Source organism: Gossypium hirsutum, chromosome A08 (genome assembly GCF_007990345.1).
Source record: "Gossypium hirsutum isolate 1008001.06 chromosome A08, Gossypium_hirsutum_v2.1, whole genome shotgun sequence".
Lineage (NCBI taxonomy): Eukaryota > Viridiplantae > Streptophyta > Magnoliopsida > Malvales > Malvaceae > Gossypium > Gossypium hirsutum.
Window position 1 is genome coordinate 113,298,603 of NC_053431.1, and position 22,964 is coordinate 113,321,566.

Genomic DNA, 22,964 nt, shown 5'->3' on the forward strand with positions numbered 1-22,964 from the left:
CAAGGCCATATATATCCATATATTATATATAAAAATAAAAATAAATAAAATTTGTTAATTGCACTTTTTACGAGTTGTGGCATCTCTCGTCAGCTGCCTGCTGTATTTAGAAAAAAAAAGGAAAAAATTGTTATAACCCTAAGCAGATATTTTAAAAAGGAAATTGCTCCTTAAGATTAATAATAAAAACACTACTAGCTTGTTAAAGCATTTAGCAAAAAAATAATATTTTTAAAAGTAGACATTCAAGTGGAAACTGTTCGCACTAAAATGGAATAGAACTGTAATTGAATAGAGTTGTAATTAATAATTCAATTATTTGGATAACTGGAATAGAATTATAATAGTATTCTTGTATTTAGTTAAATGAAATAAAAAGTGTAATAGCATAGGAAAAAAGTTAAAATGACCAGAACATTCTTAGTAAATTTTTTTTAAAGTAGATGATTATTATTATTGTTATTAAATTTTAATAAGATTATTATTAAATATAATTTAATAAAAATAAAAAATAATTTAATCATATTTTAATATAATTATTAAATATAATTTAATATTATTATATAATTTAATAACATTCTTAATTTAATTATGTTTTTATTTTTGTAAAGATATTAAAAAACCAAAAATGTTAAATGCTGAAATGACAAATATACCATTTAATTAAATTTAGTGACTATTTTGTAATTTTTTGAATTTGAATGACCAAAATATAAACTTACAATAGTTTAATGACGGTGGGTGTAATTTACCAATAAAAACCCACCAAATACCCAAGCCCACTTGCCCACCAAAATCCCAAAACCGACCAGCCATCATCACTTTCTTCCCCATTTTCAGTTCACGATAATTCTTTTCCTTTCACCCAAATTTCCCATCAACAATTGTTCTTAAAATTGCTTCATTCCAACATTTTTATTTTATCTAAAATGATAAAATATGTATCCTTCAATAAAATATTTATCCTTCAACTCTTATCTACTTGTTATGCTTAGAAATTTTGGATTCCAAAATTCATAAATAGCAACTAGTCATGATTTTCTGTTTTGCCTTAAAGATCAAATAATAACAAAGATGAAGAAAGATGCAAGGTACTTACTTAAAAAATTAAGCAGATTCGGTTCCTTTAGGTGTTCCTGTAGATGGGTTGTTGTTTCTTTCCTTTGCATTTTGTTGGAGTGTGTAATAGCCCAATTTTCAGTGGTGTGGAAAATAGTGGTTTCAAGACCATAATTCCGACAAAATACTTCGTGAATATTATTTAATTAGTATATTTATGAGGTCTATAGAGTCATATTAAATTTTGGTTGAGAAATTATTTATTTGGATAGTTTAATAAGTAAAAAAGAACTGAATTGTAAAAATTACAAAGGTTATGTAGTTAAATTAAAGGGACTAGGTGGACAATTTAATCATGGAAAATTAGTTAGTGGGATTTGATGAGTTTATGTTTAATAAAGTAACTTAGTTAGACTTAATTAATGATTTATTAAAGCTTAGTTAAGAAAGTTGAAGTATTTACAAAAATGTCATAAGTATATAAATTAAATTAAACCTAAATTTAAAGAAAATTTTTCATTATTCCTCATCTTCTTCACGGAAAAGAAAGAAAAAAGCTAGGGTTTTCCAACTTTGATTTTAATCTTTGATTTGGTAAGTGTATTGATGCTCGTTTTTAGTAACTTTTTATGTTTTTAAGGTCGTATCAATTTGGTCTATCTAAATCGAGGACCAATTGGTGAAACTTTTAAATATTATAAAATTTTTCATTGATGAATGAGGTTATTTCTTAAAGTTTATGATGAAATATGGAGCTTTGTTGATAGATTAGAATATTTTGAAAAGTGATTTTTGATGATTTTGATGTTTAGGGATTAAATTGATTAAATGATAAATTGTTTGTACTTGACGTGAAATTATTACAAATAGGGATTTATATGAAGTTATAGAATATTTCGGTATCATGGGTGTTTAGGAAAAATGAGTAAATTGCATGATTAAGGCCTAAGGGTTGAATTGAATAAAATGTAATTTAAGGGGCAAATAGGTAAATTGCCAAAAAGGACTTAGTTGCATGAAAGGATCAAATTGTGTTGTTGTCCTTATTGATGGAATGAAATTATTTTTTTTAGATCGAGAACGTGCTGATAATCGTGAAAATGAGAAAACTACGGAATAGTCCCTGTATTTTGGAATCTTCTGCAATTCAGTCCAATAAGTTTGTATGTTTATTTATACTCCTAAAATGCTTAAATTCTTGTTAATATTCTCTTAATGAATGTTGTTTCATATATTGAAAGTACACTCTATCGAGCCAAATCTTACTGTTATACTGAATGAAGCTCAATCGAACAAATCATACTGTTATACTGAATGGAGCTTAACTAAGCAAATCTTACCATTATACTGAATAATGTTTAATCGAGAAAATTTTACTGTTATACTGAGTGAATTTCAAACGAGTAGAAGTCTATGGATATACTAATGAAAAACTCAATCGAGCAATGCCTACTGAGTATATTGAACTACCGAATTGGTTTTAATTATTGTTATAAGCTGCGTATAATTTGTTCATTTTGTAGATCACATTTTGAAGGCTAAGAATATCGGGTCAATGCTAGGAATCACACTATCTGAGAATCTTGGTAGACTTAATTTCTCGATTTTGGTATATGGCATGTACTAGGACCCTATGTATTGTTATGAGAAATGCCTAGCTTATGAGTAATATATTGTGATATGTTGTGCACTTGAACAACTTGTGATCTCCTACTTGTTACTTAAATATGTTTGATAGGTCATAGTATGAAATGATATGCTATGAGTTAACTTGAGCTTGAAATGAAATGGATGTTTGTTTATAAAGAATGATGTGTTTGTAACTACAAATTGGAAATAAATTGTGATGAAACACATTGAGGTGCCAAGGTTAATAAATGTTTGATATATAGAATGAATTTATGATTATCTTGAGTGTGTTTGAAGTTGAATTGCACCTTCCATATGTGTATTTGAAGTGTGTGGGTACCTATGCAATAAGGGAGTAAAATTAAGCAAGAAATGGATCATTTTGGGTTTACATGGCCTGAGACGCGAGCGTGTGACTCAGCTGTGTAAGGCACACGATCTTACGACTTGCGAAATTGTCGTGTGCCATCTGAGGGTCTTTTGTATGCAAGTCAATGAGTTACACGACCTAGCACACGGGCATGTGACATGGCCGTGTGACCCTACTCAGAGAGTTACACGGGTGAGGACACGAGTTGGGACACGGCTGTGTGTCCCTTGTTCAAAAGTTTCATGGCCTAGGAGGTTCCACACGACTGTGTGTCCTTTGTTTTCGAATTTTGCTTCTTTTTACTGAATTTTCAATTTTGTTTCGATTTAGTCCTGAATTACTCCCAAGCTATTTTTAGGGCCTCGAGGGCTCAGTTTAGGGATGAAATGTATGAGAATGAATGGTTATGATATTTTTCTTGAATTTATTGAATGTTATGATGCTTAAAGGTTCTAATTGATCGGTAATACTTTGTAACCTTAATTCGATGACGGATATGGATTAGGGGTATTACAGAGTGTTTGAGGTTGAGATGATTGAGACTCTTTTTTAAAGATAAATGTTATAATTTTTTTTCCATGGTTTACTTGCTGCAATGTTTAGATTAAAGTGTTGTTGTGTTGGATGATCGCTTGGGATAAGTTAATTGATTTTCTTTATTTAATTTTGGGGTTTTATATTATTTTTTGCATGGGTAAATTAGGTAAAAAAAAGGAAATCTATTTCAGGAATCACCGAATAACCCATTCAAATGTAGGTGTGCTGAATGGTGATTACGAGACTTTGTCGCTTAGTCCTCGATTAGGCCATTCGATTGAATGGCCATTAGCCCAACCAAATGCTTGCTTCACTGTGGCAGCTTGAATACACCCGAAATGGCTCAGTCATTCAGGTGAACCAAACAACACAATAGTTTAATAGTAAAAACACTACTAAATTGTTAAAGCAATTATCCAAAATTCAATATTTTCAAAAGCAAACACCCCAGTGGGGAAATTGCTTGCTAGATTAATAACATAAACTCCTCAAAGACACTTAATCAAATAACAATTAAAAAGCTGACTTTAGAAACTCTTAAATCTTTGAAGAATATATTACGAAATCTCTAAAGTGTTAGGAATATCTGAAGCAATTGAAACTCTCTACATTTATTAAAAATTTATGAACCATTTTCATCGATCTAGTAGATAAAAAAAAGACTTAGTGTACAACATGGAGGCTTCCCCCATTCTTTTGTCTTAGATAAGGTCATTTTATAATCTCTTCCTCGACTAGTGGCAATTGTTATACATATAAAATATCAAGTCTGTAACGATCCAATTTTTAGTGGTACCGAAAAATGCAATTTCGGAACCCCATTTTCATAAATCAAGTTTGTAAGTATAAATATAATAATATTTATAGAGTTAATATAAAAATATATTGAATATTTTTGAGTAATTTTTTCAAATTAATAGTTAATTAAGACTTTGGACTAAATTGTAAAAGTGCAATCTCTATAGAGTTTTAATTGATAAAAAGTTTAAGGAACTAGATAGCAATTAACAAAGGGTCAAAATGGCTAATAAACCACTATTAAGTACAAGTTAATGTAAAATGATGGCAATCTCCAACTAAGTAAAATTAAAAGTGGATTATGGTAATTAATTATGAATTATTATGTTAATTGTTTACTAATTAAACTATATATATATATCAGTTTAAGTAGACAGAAAGAGAAGATCATCATCTTCCTTCTCTTTTGGCTTACTCTATAGAAAGAAAAAAGGTTGAAGAAGCTTTCAAACCCTTGGTTATTCGGTTATACATTTAGGTAAGAAATCCAAATATTTTTCTTATATATTTTTTTATAGATTTGTGATCATGGTAGCTTTATTTAGTTATACCATGTACCAATTTGATCAACTATTAAAGTTTTAGAAAGTTGTCATTATTGATTAATTAGACTTGAAATTGGTAGATTTTAAACTTGGATTATAAAAATGACTAGATTGTAAACTTAATTTAGCTTGTTTGTTAACTTTGTTACATTAGGGACCAATTTGAATAAACGTAACACCTATCATGAAATTATGTTATAAATAAAAAATATAAGGTCTCTAATGAGAATACGTGAAATCGAATTTTAACCTAAAGCTAGAAATTGGAAGTTATGGCTATCCTAAGTTTAGGACTAAATTGAATAAAATAAAAAAATGAGAAAAAAAAAGATGGACTTATATAAGATCATGCATATCATGAAATTGTACAAATTTTTTTTGTTTTGATTTGTTAAACAAAATAATTATATAGATCAATATTTGGATCAAAGTGAAGCTAATAAGGAAAAAAATGAAAATTATGGATTAGTCCTTGAAGGATCCACTCGTTTTGTATTTTAAAAAGTTAAGTTCATATGATACATACTACCTCATCTTGTGTAATATGTGTTTTTGGGTTTAATTTTACACACACACATACACGTGCTTGAGTATACCTTGAAAAACTAGTGAATTTGGCATATAAGGCTAATAATGGATTGAATTGAAATGTTATGTGATAATTGACTATTGTGAGTTTAAACCCTTAGGAGCTACCTGGTATGGTGTAGTTTACCCGTGTATTAGAGTTCGTTTTACTAGGGTTCCATAGGGCAAAACATTATAATTGAAATATGAAACTTGAAAATGTAATGAAATGGATTCGATAAAATAATTTGATATAACGTTGAAGTGAATTGTATAGAATCGATATAATCTTATAGATTGGTAATGGAACATGACATTGAAAATGAGCTATGTGAAATTGGCATGTTCTTACAGATTAATGATAGACTATTGACATTGAGAGAAGTTATGTGAAATAGAGATAATTTGGTTTGTTTTGAGCTTGCTTATAATGTCTAATAAACATAGATACTTATGCTCACTTGTTATTTTAAGTGTCATATCCTAGCCAAAATTATGTCAAAACTAAGGTAGTTAACATGCTTGTGTATGAACAAAGTAAGCATAGTATTTTCCATTTGAACTTACTAAGCATTTATATGTTTACTTTAGTTGTTTTTGTTAGAAAAAATCTGATTTGAAAACAGTTTTTTGGCACAGTGAAAAATAAAAATTTTAAAAACCGAGTCAGTTTATGATATTTATAGCAATAAACCCTGAACCAAATTTGCACCTATGTTTTCTGATAGACGGATCCTTGTCGTTCCCGACTTTCAACCAAATGGCTTTCTCTGCTATTCTTGTACCACGAAATGCTTCAAGTGTGGCTCTAACAATTTGAATCAAAACACAGAACTAGAAATAGTTTTCTTTGTTTAAGTGTGAAAATGAAAAATATATTCTCAAATAGAAATTGGTAGAATTGCTATTCTGGAAAATAGATTCAATAGTTAAGAATTAATTCTCTCTATTTTCGTGTAGAGTAACAATATCTTAAAATTCTGTAAATAGCTCTACCGGTGCCATCTATTTATAGGAGAAGGAGGTAAAACCCTTATTGAATTGTAAAAGTTTATTTCAACTAGAAAACGAACTCCTAGTCTATCTAGTAGTATAGGGGGTGGCAACCCTAGTTAATAATACTTGAGTTTGTCGTCCCATTCATTAACATAAAGGGCTTTTGGGCCTCTCCCACATGGGGTCCAATTACAACTACTTCCTAGCTTTTAACCCAATATTTTATAAATCAATCCAACTTGATATTTATTTTTCTATTTCCCAAAATAAACATTTCAATAAATATCCAATTAAATAATATTCTCAACTCAATTTTAATTTCGTTAAAATCATGATGACTTTACCGTAAAAGAATCTATGAGAAAATATATTTAATATTTCTACATTCAACTGTTCACTATGACCAAATGGTTTATTTCCATTTTCGAATTTCATTTAATTCGAAAAACATAAATTCATTTCCAGGTTATTTTCATTTTTCATTTTGGACAAAACCAGATTCATTTCAAAATAATTTCATTTCTTCATTCAAAACCAGATTCATTTCAAAATAATTTCATTTCTTCATTTACATTTTGGAGAAAACCATAATCATTTCTGAATGTCATAATCATTTCCAAATGTTTCTCATTTCTCGATTTTCACCATTTTTATTCATTTGATTCAATATGCAATTAATTTATTGTTTTAATGAGCTAGTGGAGAATTAATTGGACATATACAATTGAGGCTCTAATGATTTAAAATTAAGTTTAAGGTTTTCGCCAATTAATTATAAACTCATTTAGTCACAAATTCATTCCATTATAGTATTGTGACTGATCTCTTCCCAATGACATACCATTATGAAAGCAACTCGATCAGTGCTCATCCAATAACATTGTCATAAGTGTGTTACCTTCATAGGATATCCTTAATCTCTTTAGGATAATATTCGTTCTCCCATATGATCCTACTTATCTCATAGTAACCATTATATTTTCCTTCATGAAAAGTCAATTACTATCAAATAGTAATCAATTCATTCATCATACAGATGAATGACCCGTGACCACATTTACTTTTCATCAACCATGTAAAGCCAATGAGAGGATATCATTTACCCATGTCTTGGGCTATGAATTCCACTATTGCGAATGACGTTGCATACTGTAGAAGTCGTATACACAGTGCACCAACTTTCATTTCCTTATCTATTTGAACTCAGGCTTTTACTTACATCAAAGTATATAAGTCACACATACATAGTCTGTCATCCGCTCAGGATTTAAGTATGTCACACTATGAACGTTATAAGTAAATAAATCCATAAATGAATTCAGGATCTATTCTTCTTGGGTCATGTCCAATGTACTATCAGTCCAATCAGTCACATCTATATCTCTATCTTTTGGGAGTCATCCGCTCCTATGCCCAAGACAAAACATCTCCCCGGTTGGATTTGATAGGCGACATATTAGTCTTTCAATCAGTTTGCTCATTTTCGATTATACTAAAGACATATTTAGGTTCGTCTACTAATATAAGTTATCTTTCTATATTACGATCTAACCACATAATACCGCTTAATATTAATTTAAACATTAGACAACCAGTGAGAAACATTTGCTTTTATTTTTCTTTGTGTGCAAAAATCATATGAGGACAATTATATAAAGTTTATTAATGTAATTACAAATTTATTTTATTAACCAATCTGTTCGAAAAAATTACAAGTATACATAGACGAAAATACTACACTTAGGGCACCAGATCCAACAGTTTTCCCTACTTGTAGATCATCACCTTGTGGAACTTGCCGAGCCAGATCAATGCGAAGCACACATACCAGGACGACGATAGAATTATATTGATTTTGAGTCTAAATATTGTGGCATGTATCTAAGGGCATTTTTGGATGGATAGTTATGTGACATTTATGGTTATGGTATGTTTGAATGTTAAGCATGAGATATAACTTAGTGCATGCTTTGTTTGATTCGCGTTAGGGTCATTTAAGTGATTGGTTCCCAAATTGCATAAGTATTGTATGTTTGAAATGGAAAATGAAACAATTTGGTATGACTAGTTTGATAAAGGGTTGAATATGCTTAAATGATAAATATTTGATTGGTACTATATTGAATGTTTGGTTAAAGATTGGTATGGAATGATGGTGTTTTGATTGTAGATTCTCATAATGAAATGACAAAAAAAAAAGAAAAAAAGAAAAAAAAAGGTTGAATATCAATAAAATTTACCCCATAATTAATAAACAATTACAGGGAAGGATCAGATAATCCCGTTAGTCGGATGGGGATTTAATTCAGGAAGCAAGTGTTACCGCTGCTTCATCCAAGCCAAGTCGTCATGATTAAGAAATTAGAAGAAATTAATGCTGCTTGATATTTACTTAAATTATTATTTATGGTATTATTTTATTATGAAATGAAATGGAAAAATAATAATTTCCGAATTCTAATGTAGATCTCATGAGAAGTTATTAGACAATATTTGTTTTTGTTAAAATATTAAATATTAGACAAAAAGTTGTTGGGCGTTATAAATGTTGATGTGCATTTTTAACTATTTTTCTGCACAAAATGTGCTACGTAAGTGCACACATCGTCTTCATCATTATCATAAAAAAGAAATCAATAATTGGATTTCCATGTATAAAATTACATCCAAACTGGATTTATTTAGTAAAATAAAAATAAATATATTTTTTTTGAAGTGAAAAAAATAGTGACTCGTATTATCTTTTGGGCCTTTGTTGGAACTTTGGAAAGCCTCAAAATTTCTAAGTTGATAAAGGGCCTACACATCAAATTACCCACCATTTCAAAGCAAATCCAATGAGATAACTCCGGGATGGGTTAGATCAAGACCCGAATGTCTTGACCCAGTTACTTGAAGTTGTTTATAAAACACCAACATGAAAACCCTAATTCGTCTTTGTTGATTTCTTCCCAAGAGCCGCTCTGCTTCTCGGACCACACACCTTCTCAACCTAACTACAATGGTACTCTCTTCTTATTTCCTTTTTTCTATTCTAGGAATTTTATATGTGTTTGTTTCCTGAGAAAATGCGTTCTACAGGAAGTTATGTTGTTTGTGGGTGAAGGGTTCAGCTTTGTTGTCTTGTTTTCACTTCAAAATCTTCATTTCTCATGCATCAAAGAAGTAAAAGGAAGGAACACATGAAACCAAACAAATCATTTTAACATCATTGGGGGAATAGAGTTAGTTGTTTTTCATGAGTTTTCCTCGGTTCAATTTATTTCTGATATTTTTATTTATTTATTTTGATTCACTATCACATTGGTTGTATGCTAGGAGAGAATTTGAATAGACTTCTTCTAGGATTGGGTTAATTATAGCCTATTCATATGGTTTTGTGGAGAATTCAACTTGAAGAAAGCAATATAGGTTATTATATGTTAATTGGCTTTTTTGTTATTTCTTGGTACAAGTTGTTGAATCATTCATTTGTTCATGGTGCAGACTAAGAGAACGAAGAAGGCCGGAATTGTTGGGAAATACGGTAGGTGCTATTGGATTTTATTCGGTATTATTTTGTTAGAGAGGGTTACTAATCAGTAGCCATGTTTATGTTGGAGGAAATTATTATGCCTTTCTAATTTTATCCAAATTGTTCAAGTTTTTAACCGATGTAGTAGCTTTACGCTCTTAAGTAATCTAAATTAAGATGGAGGTTTTTCCTTTTCTAGTCTAAAGTTTCTAATTCCTTGATTTGACTCTTAATGAAGGTACCCGATATGGTGCCAGTTTGAGGAAGCAAATTAAGAAGATGGAGGTCAGTCAACACAGCAAGTACTTCTGCGAGTTCTGTGGAAAGGTTAGATGGTTTTGATTATCGGTTTTAATTGTTTGCTGTGTCTTCTGTTGCCATTTCTTTATTTGAGTTGCATGTATTGGTTCTAATAAAATCTGCTCCTACAGTATGCAGTGAAGAGAAAGGCTGTTGGAATCTGGGGCTGCAAGGATTGCGGGAAAATCAAAGCCGGGGGTGCTTATACTTTGAAGTAAGTACCCATGTTTACGCTATTTCAACAATTTAACTTGTTTTTTCAGATTGTCTAAGTATCTCTAACAAGTTGCTGCATTTCATAATATAACAGCACTGCTAGCGCTGTGACGGTGAGGAGTACCATTAGAAGGTTGAGGGAGCAAACTGAGAGCTGAGCCAATAACATTAGCATACCCAACTTTCGTAGGATGTTTTTGCATGTTTAATCTAAACGTATTGAAATCTTTCTTTTGACAATGATGTTATTTTGTATCAGGATCTGGTGTTGAAACTTTATATGAGATATTGAGTTGTTGGTTTCTTCATGATGTTAAGTCTTCTTTTGATTTGTTTTCTTGCCTTGCCTTTATGGTTTTTTAAAAAAGTTAATTTTTTTTGGTAGGAGTATTATTTTTTACATATGTTTTAGTATATGGATTAGCAATAAACTAATTCAATTGGTAATATTTGACCATTCTCATAACTTATTTTTAGTGAAGAGGAAAAATCTTTGATTATTTTGAAGAGGTTTTATTTTTTTACAAGAGTTATTACTAGGAGTGTAAATGATACATTGGTATTTGTAAGTTACTCGAGTTTGATTCGAAAAAAATTGAACTCGATTTGGTAATTATCAAATTGAGCTATCGATCAAGTCAAATTTGAGCTTAGTAATGCTTAACTTGAATGACTCACGAGCTTTTCATACTTTTATATTATTAAATTATACTATTATTTCTAAGTTTAATTATTAAGTCAAGTTCAAGCTTGGTACGAAAGTTGATAAACAGTTTAATTAAGTTTGAGCTTAAAATTAAATGTTTGATCCAGCTTCAAATTTTGATTCGAGATTGAGCTTGAGTTTGAGCTTAACAATATTTAAACTTGACTTGGCACTCCAATTTATTACTTTTTTTTTAATTTCAAATTTAAATTTGCACTAAAGGTTTATTTGGAAAATACATAATAATTAAATGAAAATGTAATTACTATGGTAGTAACTACTCTCTTGTCATTATAAGAAATTGTAATTTTCTAGACATGTTTGGCCGATAGAGTCTAGTACTAATTGTAAATACATGGTTACATTATTTTCATTTTAAAAAATATTAATTACTATAAAAATTTAAAATCTTGAATGGTATTATAAAAAAGAATTAGTATGATAAAAATAATTTATGAAGAAGCAACAAAAATTAAAACCAAATAATCATATGTATTGTGATAGTTTAAAAAAGTAGTTGATAATGCAATTGTTAAAAAAATAAGAAGAAAAATAAACATCATATGCAATTTTATCTAATTATTCTAGTTCATATTTGTTAGGTTATTCCCTCTTTAATATTTAACATATGCTCTTTATCATAATCCGTTGGTCTTTAACCGAGTTTATTGTTATCTGAATTTGAATCTGCATCATTAATATCATCAAGATCTCATTTTTCCTATGCTCTTTAAAGTATGGATCGTCTCAATTTCACCTATGATTAAAGTTATGAAAAACGCAACATACTAGCACGATCCAACATTATTTTTATGTTATACTAATGTTATGTTGTTGATATGAGAAATATCTTTTTAGAAAAATAAATGTCTTTTCAACCACATTTCGAAACTTTAAATATTTTAAATTAAAGAGTTCACGAGCGGTCTATATGCTTGTGTCTAGCATCATTTTCTCAAATAGTATATTTGCATAGTTAACCTTATGAGTTCATAATCTAGATAGTCTATAGCTTTAATTGTAAATATATATATATATAAATTTAATTTGAAAAAAGACTTATGTTAAGTTATATTCTTTTTTATAATATATAAATTAAGTAAAAAATAATATAATATTTTAACATATAACCTTTATAAAAAAATTATAATTTGTTCAAAACTTTCATATCACTTTTTTATAAATAATATAATTTATGTCATAAATTTAGAAAGTTATTTGTTAAGGGAAATTATTTGGTACACTTCCAATGGAGTTTTTATACTCCACAAGTAGTGGCAGGAGGTTGACAAGTGTCTTATAGGAGTACAATAAAACATTAAAAAATAAATATTTAAAAAAAGAGACATGTCAATTTTTTAAAACTCCATGTGAAATAAAGAAAATACACCGTCATTATATCAAATACTAACCCTTTTTTTTAAAAAAAAATTTAAGTTATGATAAAAAAACTATGATGTATTTTTATATATATATGTATATTATATTTATAATATATAGCATGAACACATAAATAAGTTATGCCCATATTTATTGACCATAACTTTTTATAAATAAATATACCATAACATTTTTATAATATGTAAATTATTTTTATAATAAACTTTTTGCTATAATTTTAGAAGTTTTTTAGGATTTGAATAATTTTTTTAAACTTTATAAACACACATTATTTTTATAATATAAGATTTTTTTTGCCATAACCATTCTAAACACTCATACATGTTCATGTTTATAATATAATTTTTATAACCTGTATAAAAATAATCTTTAAAATTGGATTTGGGTGTAATTAGCTATGTAATTACTTTAATTCTCATCCTCCCGCTACGAATTGAAAAGTGTAATTGGTGCCTCCAACTTCACTAAATTCTATTGGATCCACCAATTACAATGGTCATCCAAACATGTCATCCTTGTGTAATTACAAGCAATTGCACTCAAATTTAATTGCTAGGTGACTTTCCAAACGCTATGTTTAACAACGGTAATATATATAAGTAGTAAATAAACTTTTACCTCATGTTATTGTACTAGTAACCAAATGAGGCATTACGGTCTTGGTTCGATGGTGGTTTTTGTGCTTTTGAAAGTGAGTTTTCTTGTAATAGTCCGATTTTGGGCCTGGTCGGAACAGTGGTTTCGGGACCACGAATCCGACGTAGAAAACCTTGTTTTTTATTTCATTTTCATGTTCTACAGTTTTACTAAATGATTTTTTGAAAATTTCGTTCGAAAATTTTGACGTTTGAGCACTCAATTTAGCAAAAAGGACTAAATTGTAAAGAGTGCAAAAGTTGAGTTCTACATGCCAGAGGTGTCTAATTGTTATGAAATTTTAAGGTACGAAAATACGTAGAAGCAATGTCCGCTAAAATCATATTGAAGGTCCTTAGATGGTAATTAGACCATTTTGCTTTAATTTGGACAAAAATAGACATGAGGTAAGAGAATTTTAATGTTTTGAGATAATGACATTTTGGTCATTTGATAATTAAATGAATTAAAAACCAAAAATCAAGCCAAATTTAGTCCATCTTCTTCATGCTTGGCCAAATTTTGCAAGGAGGACATAGCTAGGGTTTTTCCACTTTTCAAGCTCGACTGTAAGTCCGTTCTAGCCCAGTTTTTAGTGATTTTTATGTTTTTAAGATCCTTGATCTATCTATTTCTACCATTAATTTGAGAGATGATTGAGGTCTAGGGTTTGACCCATGTTAGATACTTGTCTATTTTGATTCCTAATGGTAGATTATGCAAGTTTAATGTTAGATAAACAACTTTTACTAGGTGATTTTTGATGAAAATGTCAAAAGGACCAATTTGTAAAAAGATTTCAAAATGTGTATAAAAGTGTGATTAAATGGAAAATGTGAGCTGTTATAAGCATAAAATGTGGTCGGCTAGGCTTGGGTCATGATGAAATTGAATAGATTTCATTTTACGAGCCTAGGGACTAAAATGTAAATATGTCAAAGTTTAGGGGCAAAAATGTAATTTTTCCATAATGTAAGTTTTGGACTGAATTGAGTAATGTGATTAATAAATGAGTTAAATTTTCTATTATAGATCAAGAGAAACGAGGTTCGGACTTAGATCGAAGGAAAAACAAAATATTTGATAATTAGGTCTATTTCCTACTATTTTCGTATCGAGGTAAGTTCTTATGTGAATAATGCATCGTTATAATTATGTTTTAAATGCTTTACTATTGTATGAATTATGATTGACCATTGAGCATGTTCGACAAAGTTACGACTAGCGTAAAATCCTGGTTGAATCTTAAGAATAGATAGGATACAAATGTCATGACATTAGAGTTATCGAGACTATGTGTAAGACCATATATGAGATATGGAATCATTATGAGAATTCGTGTAAGACCATATCTGGGATATGGCATCAATATGAGATTTCGTGTAAGACCATAGCTGGGCTATTGGCGTCGATACGAGATCCCACGTAAGACCATATCTGGGATATGGCATTGGTGTGGTACTTTGTGTGCGAGATACCCGAGTATTCTTTAGTATTCCAAGTGGTTCAACGAGAAATGTAACGAGAATATCAAAGTTGTGAAAGACTGGTATGTTGTAAATTAGTACAAGTATGTACATAAAACTCATGTTTAATGAGCTCTATATCTGATGAATCCCTCGTTAGGGTTGTGAATGAGTAAGTTTGATTATGAGATTTACAATGACATTTATGTTAATTTATTTCAAGTTAATTGTATGTTAAATGTGAGTTTATAATGCTTATTATTTGCATGGGAACTTACTAAGCTATATAGCTTACTCCCCTTTCTTTTCCCTTGTCTTATAGTGTCACCAAGCCAGCTTGGGGATCAGAGATTGTCGGAGATCCAATCACACTATCAACTTAATATTTTGGGTACCAGTCATTTCAATATTTTGAGTTATGGCATGTATAGGGATTTGGTCATTTTGTTATGTGTCATAATTGAATTGGCCTAATATGTGGGCCTATATTGGTTGATAATTTATTTGTAAATGGCCATATGGTGTTGGCTAATATTGGTTTAAGTATATATATAAATATGCATGTGATGATGTTTTTATGGATGTGGGAAATTGCATGATTTGAGTTGAGATATATGTGATGTTTGTGAATGATTAATGATAGCATGCGAATGTAGTATTGATGTATTGGTTGTGGCTGATTTGGTTGAATGTATATACTTGGAATGATACTATGTTTTGTTGTGTAGGTTTGTGCATAGAAGGGTGACAATATGGCTTGGAAAATAGCCTTATTTTTGTTCACACGGGTAGACACACTCGTGTGTGTCTAGACCGTGTATGACACACGGCTTGTCCCATGGGCGTGTGTTCTGGCTATGTGTCCCTTACACCTTAATTGTTGCAAAATAGAATGCTCAGTATTGAGCACACGGGCAGATACACGGGCGTGTTTTTAAGCCGTGTGGACGGCGCGGTCTCGAACACGGGTGTGTGCCCTGGCCGTGTAAAGTCTATACCTATTTTATGAAAAATTATGAAAATTAAATCAACCACACGGCCTAAGCACACGAGCGTGTGCCTTGGCCGTGTGACTTTAATTTGTTCATGGATGACAAACAGAGAGTTACACGGGTTAAGGACACGAGCGTGTGTGACCATACAGCCTGCCCACACGGGCATGTCCCAAGCCACACGGGCGTGTGGCTCTTAAAACATGAAAAAATTTTCAGTGTTGTAAAATTTTCTCAAAAGTTCTCAGTTTAGTCCCGAACTGCTTCCAATGCATGTTTTGGGCCTCGTAGGTTCGTATAGGACAATATGAATGTTAATGAAAAGTTTTAAATTTGGATGGAAATTTACGTCTCAGTTTTTTATATTTGTGTTTAAGTCCAGTAATGCCTCGTACCCTGTTCCAGTGTCGAATACGGGTAAAGTGTGTTACATTTCTTCTTAGGGTCTGTTTGTTTCACTGAAAATGACTTTTGGAAAATGATTTTTGGAAAATGGATTACTTTCCTGTAAAATTTAATATTTTCTAGTGTTTGGATAAATCCATGTAAAATATTTCCTGTTGTTTGACAGATTTCTTAATGAAAAAGTTGTTTTCAATGAAATAAACATATCTTTGAGATTTTCTTATCTTTTAATTTGTTTAATTGAGTTTATTTTATATCTATAAATTTATATTTTACATTGTTTTTATATATATTAAAAATATTTTATAAATTAAGGTTCATTACAACGCCATTTTTTTGTTACATGATTACCAAGTGAGTATTTTTTATTTAAAAATGTGACATCAATAAAATTGACAAAAAAATTTTACAATGTCAACAATTGGACTTGATTTTCAAATCTGAGAGGGACTAAATTCTTAAAAATAAAAGTACAAAGACTAAATTGCAAATTTGTGAAAAGTACATAGACTTATGATATATTTTAATCATTATACTACAAAACATTTATTATTTATATGTTTATGATTGTAATAAATATTTATTATTAAAATATTAATATTGGATATTTTCAATAATATGTTAAGAATATTATTTAAAATTATTATTTTTAAAATTTATTATTAAAATAAAATTGAAATATTAAATAATTTATTAAAATAATAAATTATATTAATAATTTATTATATGACTACATATAAATAATTAAATATTTATGTTTAATAATATTGAAAGATATAATATTTTATATTAAATATTTTAATAATTTTAAATGTTTTTAAAAATAAAAATAAAAATTATTATCAATATAGTAATATTAAGCTTGATTTAAATTAATTTTTATATAAAAATAAAATTGGCTATAGAGTAGCTCTCTTTAAAAAAAAATAACTTATGTTTTTCAAAAGGGTATGTCATCTTACAAGAAATATTAAATAATTTATTATAATAATAAAAGGGTATGTTGACCAAACTGTTTAAATACAGAAAATATTTTTCGTACAACCTTTTACATGCAAACAAGAAGACACTTAGTTTCATATGATTCATGTCATAGTTGTCTCCAAGCTATGATCCCCTTTCAGCTTTAGTTGGTGCTAAGGTCACAAAGAGTACTAATCATTGAAGAAGTTTCATAATTCAAAAAAAAAAAAAGAAAAAGAAAAAAAGGCAGAACAATAATTCAAGAAATTGCTGAAAAAGTAAAATAACAAAGCATTCTTCTTAGATTCGACGTTTTGCGTCGAAACAACACTGAATGGTGGAGCAGTAAAAAAGTTTTGTTATTATAAAACAATTCCTGCAACGTTCTCAATGGTTGAATCACCCTGCTTGATTTCAGACTTAATTATAAGCGGCAATAAGATAATTTTATCAAACATCATATTTTATGTCCCAAAGAAATTATAAGCAGGCTGGGCTTGAATCCCGTACAAGATAAAAGGCCAATAAGCCAGAGCCTTCATGTCCAGCGGTGGACAAACAATGTTCAGACTTGCATTTATAGCCATCGTCAAGACAACACTCAATCGGTGAAACAGTTTTTGTGTCCGGTTCACCTGCAAATTGTTGGAGCCCCCATGATGAACAGTGTAATTCTAGTTGGAACAGTTGAGTAAGCTTTTAATAAGGATTCCATGGACTGCAGATTAACAATATTGAAAGAGAGATAATAATGTTTGAACATCTAAATGTCAAATGAAAGCATTAACTACTGCTTCTAATAAGAGCAAGTCTTGGCAGACTAAGGTGAATATAAGGATGAGTTGTAGGTTAAGACCTATATAACATGGTTGCAACTCAAGTAATTTTGTTTTATCTGCAATTAGAAAATGTTGACAAAAATGGTGTGGGATTTCAATGGTGTCCAAAAAATAGTGTTATATCTATCTTATGGGTTATTCACATTAACCGCAGTACATATGAAGCTGACCGGACCGGACTGGACGGTTTTATCCACACTTCCAGTATATACAGGAAAACTACTAACAACATTTACAAGAGGAAAACGAGACTAGTTGCAGGCTCTTTAAAGCACCTTAGTGCCATTCTTCACTCATAAACTCAACCTATATACATTACTCAAGCCATTATACAAAAAGGAAAAAAATTGGAGGCCCATTTCTTGCTCCACGATCAACCATCTTCTTCAATGATTGAAACATGGTTCCAAGCAGGTAACTTTTTACTTTTTATCATTTCTTATAACATGACAATATTATAATGGACAAGATAAAAAAGACGCCATATAGTAAGTCTATAAACCACAGCACCATTTGGAGTCCTTGTATTAGACGATTGAAGTTGGAGGATCATCACTGTTGTCGTGATGCAATCTTTTTTGGACGGCTTTCACAGCCACTACTCTGGCAGCATTGGCTGCTTTGTTTGCAGCTGAGACAGCTTTATTCACTCTCTCATCAATCTTTGCAATGCTGTAAGCTTTCTCCGCTGCTCTCCGCGCTTCCTGTACAGAGGTCAAGAAATTATCAGAGAACTCATACACGAGTTATCCTTGAAACTGTAGGTTACTAGGTTATTTATAGTATTTAACATGAACAAGGCTTGCGAATTTCTCAGGACAAAGGGATAATATAAAAATGGTTAGCGGAGCCGAAGAAAATGATATGAAAATTACCTGAACAGCATTAAGGACTCTCGATCGAGTGACATCATGGGGGGATCCAAGATGGATGCTTTGTGTGCTGTGAACATCAAGAACCCCATGTTGCCAGTGACCAGATTGTGTCTCACCATTTCTGAAAGTGTATGTGCCAAATCCCTGCCTTCTTCCCTCGTGCCAGGCTCCCTCATACTGGTGTCCATTCCCAAATTGATAAACCCCAAATCCATGCATCTTGTCGGCGAAATATTCCCCTAAATATATGTCCCCATTTCTGCATTTTCAATCACAAAGTTGACCAGTCATTAAAATTGAAATTTATGTTATACATGTGGTTGTATCAGACAATTGCTCAATGAATGATGACAGGGCAGTAATTTGTTGAAGTTATTATCAGCATTCAAGGCGAGGAAGATTGGAAGTAGATGGACAAGCAACAATATGGAATACGAAACACAATGAATAAACTAATCAAAATCAAAGAGACAGCTATAAAACCAATAGCTACATTTCAGTCTTGGTTAAACTTTAAACAACAAATAAACTGCCTAGGATGTTACTGTTAGTAATAGATACCAAACATATTCCCATAATATGACTATTACCTAGAGACCAAATAACCCTAAGTCACTTGCTCACTCACCAGGTTCAAACTATTGGAAGTAGATGGACAAGCAGCAATATGGAATACGAAACACAATGAATAAACTAATCAAAATCAAAGAGACAGCTATAAAACCAATAGCTACATTTCAGTCTTGGTTAAACTTTAAACAACAAATAAACTGCCTAGGATGTTACTGGTAGTAATAGATACCAAACATATTCCTATAATATGACTTACCTAGGGAGCAAATAACCCTAAATCACTTGCTCACTCACCAGGTTCAAACTAATGAAGATTATAATTCCAACAAGAGTTTATCAATGAATAAAGAGAGAAAAAGGGGAAGGTGCGAAGCTAAAAGTGAAGATTCCTTCGAACTCAATGCTGCAACTTCACTAGGTCAGAGTAGTTCACTAATCCAAAATAAGAAATTATAACTACAGCCTGGATGTCTGTAAGTATGTGAGATGCAACCATTGAACACAAGCTTTAACTACCACTTTCAAAATCTGTAATTGGAACGACCAACACCATATATAGATACACAGCAATACAGGCAAAGGCAACATGAAAATCTAATAATGGTTCTTCACTTAATCTATCCAAAGAAGGAGCAAGAATTCACCTGAAATGGAAATGGCCAAGCCCATGCTTTACACCCCACTTGAACTCCCCTACATATTTGCTGCCATCTTCACAAGTATGCACACCACATCCATGACAATGCCCATTAGACCACTCACCAGCATAAACATCACCTGTATAAAACCTATACACTCCAATTCCATGCCTCAATCCCTGCCTGTATTGACCGCGATATCGGCTCCCTTTGGCCCAAGTTTCCACACCATAACCATCATATTTCCCATCAATCCAATCCCCCTCATACCTTCCTTTCATGCAGTAATAATAAACCCCACTCCCTGAACATTTCCCTTTATGGAATTCACCTTCATATACATCCCCATTACTGTAAACCTGCACCCAAGTTCCCGAATTCGCTTTCTTCTCCGATTTTGGCTTTGATCCAATTGACCAAACAACAGGTTTTGAAGATTTAGAAGATGAACCTAGTTGAATAAACTTAGCAGGTAATGAACGAGCAAGAAGCAATCGAATCGAGGGCAAGCGAGGGAGTGCAAGATTAAGAGAAACCAAAAGGGTAACCGAGAAAGCAAGCAAAGCAAGAAAATTCAACACGAAAAACCGCCGAGGATCGGAAACCAAAAAGTAAAGCGAAGGGAGAGAAAGCAAAACAAGAAAACGCAAGTGGAAACAAAGCAAGCGGCCACGGTTCAAATGATGAACAAGTTTCCTACCCAGTTGTTGAGTATCAAAAGGAATAGCGAAACAAGCAGAACAAGAAAAATACCGAAAAAGAGGTAATCTTTCAGCCGTTTTGCAATGATCACGGCGGTGGTTTTTGAAAGAAGAAAGAGTGGGGGAATGAGGAAGAGAATTGTGGGTCATTATAGGCCGCTTATGGGGAGTCGAGAGAAGGGCATGAGCTGGAGATGGGTTATTGGAGAAGGAGGGTTTATGATGGTGAAAGTCGGGTTGTTTATGATGATGGGTTGGTGTTATTGTTGGTGTTGGTGCTGATGCTGGTGGCGGTGGTGATGGGTTTGGTGATGTGGGTGGGAATGGGACTTGGATGGTGAGATTAGGCTTGTTTGGAAGGGGAAAATCAACCCTGTTTTGTGGGGTTGATTCAAGGTAGCTTTGGTGATTGAATTGAGAGCAAAAGAGATGTGGAGAAGTGGTTTTGTTGATGCATTCGATGCTTACTTTTCCGATCTCTTGTTGTTTGCCAGATTTCTTCTGATGCATTTACATAAACAAAACTGTCTCTCTCTCAACTATTCTCTTTCTTTCTCTGCGTGTGTGTATGTTTATACCATAAGTAAAACTCAAAAGTGTCGTTTTTGAAGGCAATTTCTGATTGTGTGTATGTTTTTTTTCTTTCTTTCTTTCTGTGTACTAATTCTGGGTTTTCGGTTTTGGCTTTCGATGTCTGGTTTTGACATTCTATTCAAGCAAACAACATTTGACAGGGTTTATTTGACAAAACACCCTGGTTTTTCATTACATTTTCTGAAATGCCATTGCGTCATTTTCCCATTTTTTGTTTCATTTTCTTTATTTTTTTCGAATTAACTAAAAATTTTGTATTTCGAATCTCATTATTGTCATTTACTTATCTATCATTAACTAATTAATAACCATAGTATTTTATTTTTTGAAAGAAAAAAAGGAATAGGCAATTTTGTAAATATCGGTACAATTGGGGGCAACTACATGGATAATGACGCTTTGCCTTGGCCACATCTCCAAGAAAAAACCAAAACCAGTTCGAAAAGGGACGCTCCTATTAGCGGTCAACCATTATGTACCCACGTGGCCTCTTACTTTATTCCACGTGGCGTTTCTTTATTTTTTAATGATTGGGTGAGATGCTTGCGTGGCATATCCTTTGTTTCTTATTCTGTGGCTATTTACTGAATTTGGCACCTTTATTTTTTTCATTCATTTTGTCACTCTTTTGTCCATTTCCTCACACCTCAATTTTAATTGGATAAGCTGCTGAATCAGGCACATATTAAAATATTGTTTCTTTTTTCCTTTAATCTTTTCTTGCATTTCTAAATTTGATTTTCTTTTTTAGATACTTCTCCTAAATTATTAACTAAATAAATGAGGAAACATTAACCAACAAGAGGTCGTAAAATTATTATAATTTTCTCGTTGTTCATGATTTTTTTTATTTACACTGCTTGTACTGGTCGAAAGTTATTCATCTTTTTTTTTCTTTTTTATAATTTAAATTTTTTTCATAAAATAACTTTGAATGTTATAAATTTATGAATCAAAATCCACACAACTTTCTTCCTGATCTTTGACACTGACTACCAGATTAATTTGAATCTAATGTTTGTTCTTCTATTTGTCGATAGGAACTAATCCACCATACCGGTCGTTGAATTGTTACTTAGAGCTCTCTAATCTGACTTTTCTTAAAAAGAACTTAATATCTATGTGACGACTTAAATAAATTTTTTTAAATAATTTTGTGATATTTTATAACTTTTTGGAGTTAAAATTATTAAAATGTAAGTTTACTAATAATTTAATGAACTTGGACCTTTATAAATAAGGCTTTTTTAAATTAATTTCATAACCTTAATATAAAACTAACTATTGTTTGTAAGGGAGAAAAAAATGAATATATATATATATATATAAATATTATTTTCCGAATAACTGATTAGTGTAAATACCTTTTCTAAATAATAAATGTGTGTAAATACTCTCTTTTAGTCCTTGTCAACTTTGAAAATAAGTAAATTGGTCTCTCTCAACAAAAATTACAAAAAAAATTTAAAATAATTTTTAAATTTCAAAATATTTATAAAAAATTTCAAAATTTATATATAAAAAAGTTATGATTTCAGAAATTTTCTCAAATAATAATTTTGGAACCTAATTAATGATTCAAATTTACTATTCTCAAGTATTTTCTTTGTTTTATTTTGCTTTGAAAGAATTTCAAATATATAT

The 22,964-nt window shown here is 30.9% G+C and overlaps 2 protein-coding genes and 1 long non-coding RNA gene across 4 annotated transcripts; 2 read left to right on the forward strand and 1 right to left on the reverse strand.

The window, feature by feature from the left end:
• Positions 1-1,581: 1,581 nt before the first annotated feature.
• LOC107918613 (uncharacterized) lies at positions 1,582-2,915 on the forward strand. Its single transcript, XR_001690172.2, has 3 exons — positions 1,582-1,653; positions 2,133-2,222; positions 2,583-2,915. It is a non-coding gene; the product is annotated as an uncharacterized lncRNA (long non-coding RNA).
• Positions 2,916-9,154: 6,239 nt separating this feature from the next.
• Positions 9,155-10,839, forward strand: LOC107918612 (60S ribosomal protein L37a-like). Of its 2 annotated transcripts, none has more exons than XM_016848204.2 (5): positions 9,155-9,505; positions 9,988-10,027; positions 10,254-10,342; positions 10,447-10,529; positions 10,626-10,839. In XM_016848204.2, exons 1-5 carry the CDS (start codon positions 9,503-9,505, stop codon positions 10,687-10,689), a joined length of 279 nt encoding a protein of 92 aa, XP_016703693.2. In that variant the 5' UTR covers positions 9,155-9,502; the 3' UTR covers positions 10,690-10,839. The 2 variants fall into 2 exon arrangements, with proteins under 2 accessions (XP_016703693.2, XP_040930761.1); XM_041074827.1 differs by lacking the exon at positions 9,155-9,505 and adding an exon at positions 9,588-9,725 and having other exon boundaries at positions 9,820-10,027.
• A 7,198-nt stretch (positions 10,840-18,037) lies between these two features.
• LOC107920554 (uncharacterized) lies at positions 18,038-21,500 on the reverse strand. Its single transcript, XM_016850312.2, has 3 exons — positions 20,032-21,500; positions 18,815-19,073; positions 18,038-18,643 (listed from the first exon to the last, which is right to left on the reverse strand). The coding sequence occupies exons 1-3, from the start codon at positions 21,234-21,236 to the stop codon at positions 18,467-18,469; spliced, it is 1,641 nt and encodes a 546-aa protein (XP_016705801.2). The 5' UTR covers positions 21,237-21,500; the 3' UTR covers positions 18,038-18,466.
• Between the last annotated feature and the right edge of the window lie 1,464 nt (positions 21,501-22,964).